Source organism: Colobus angolensis, unplaced genomic scaffold, assembly GCF_000951035.1.
Source record: "Colobus angolensis palliatus isolate OR3802 unplaced genomic scaffold, Cang.pa_1.0 Scaffold157, whole genome shotgun sequence".
Taxonomy (NCBI): domain Eukaryota; kingdom Metazoa; phylum Chordata; class Mammalia; order Primates; family Cercopithecidae; genus Colobus; species Colobus angolensis.
Genome location: NW_012114677.1, coordinates 616570 through 617414, shown reverse-complemented (window position 1 = coordinate 617414; position 845 = coordinate 616570). Strand labels below are relative to the sequence as shown.

Here is an 845-nt window from a genome sequence, read left to right as displayed (position 1 = left end):
GCCGGCTGGGGAGCCGCACCTCCAGCCCCGCCAAGGCTGCTGGCCACGGGCGCGCTCGTCCCAAGGGCCGGGCGGAGGACCTGTCCCGGATTCCAGAGGAAGCGGGTGGGGAAGGGACAAGGATGGGGACAAGGGAGGGGACGCCAACTGGGCCGAGGTGTGGGTCAGTCCTGGTTCAGGAAGGGAAGCCGTTGGCAGCGCCATCAGGATCCTCTCTGGACTCGGAAGGACGGGTCTGCCCTGGACCCAGGGATTGGGAAATGTGGCTTCTCTCAGAACCTGGGGAAGTGGGGAGAGGGTCTGTTCTGGAGTGCCGAGGTAGGTCCATTCCCGGCCCAGGACAATGGGGGTGGGGGCAGGAGGGGAATAAGGGGGCATCCCTGGTTCCAGGAGGGGAGACGGATAAGTAGTAGGGGGTCTGCTCCAGGCCCGCGGGCTGGGGACCACGAAGTATAGGAGGGCCCGTCCAGGACCGGGATGAGGAGGGAGAGGGGCCCGTTGTGGCCCTGGATAAAGGGGGAGGGAAAGTGCTCCCCGGCCCGAGAGGAGGAGCAGGAGGGTCAGTCCTGGACCTGGGCTTAGGAAGCGGGGAGGGACGTTCGGACCCGCCCCAGGGACAGGGCGATGAAGGTCTGTCCAAGTCGCGGAGTGGAGGGAAGTATGTCGGCGGTGGGGGAAGAGGCCGGCCACGGACAGGAAAAGGGGGTCCGTCTCGTAGGGCGGACGGGCGGTCCTGGGGAGGGGAGAGGCCGCGGCGTGGGGGGCATCCGGCCCGAGCGGGGCCGCTCACCTTGGGTTTGTAGAGCCACTTTCGGAACCTGTTCATCATCGCCGCGCCGGCCCTG

General features: G+C 67.7%; 1 protein-coding gene across 2 annotated transcripts in view; it reads right to left on the bottom strand.

Moving 5' to 3' along the window:
* The window catches only part of ZFYVE28 (zinc finger, FYVE domain containing 28), a 151145-nt gene extending 150306 nt beyond the window's left edge, over positions 1–839 (bottom strand). Inside the window, exon 1 of one of the 2 annotated variants that reach the window (XM_011936754.1) lies at positions 791–839. In XM_011936754.1, coding sequence (XP_011792144.1) covers positions 791–829 — 39 coding nt within the window. In that variant the 5' untranslated portion in view covers positions 830–839. The remainder of the gene's footprint in view (positions 1–790) is intronic. The other variant, XM_011936755.1, reaches the window with a different exon arrangement.
* Between the last annotated feature and the right edge of the window lie 6 nt (positions 840–845).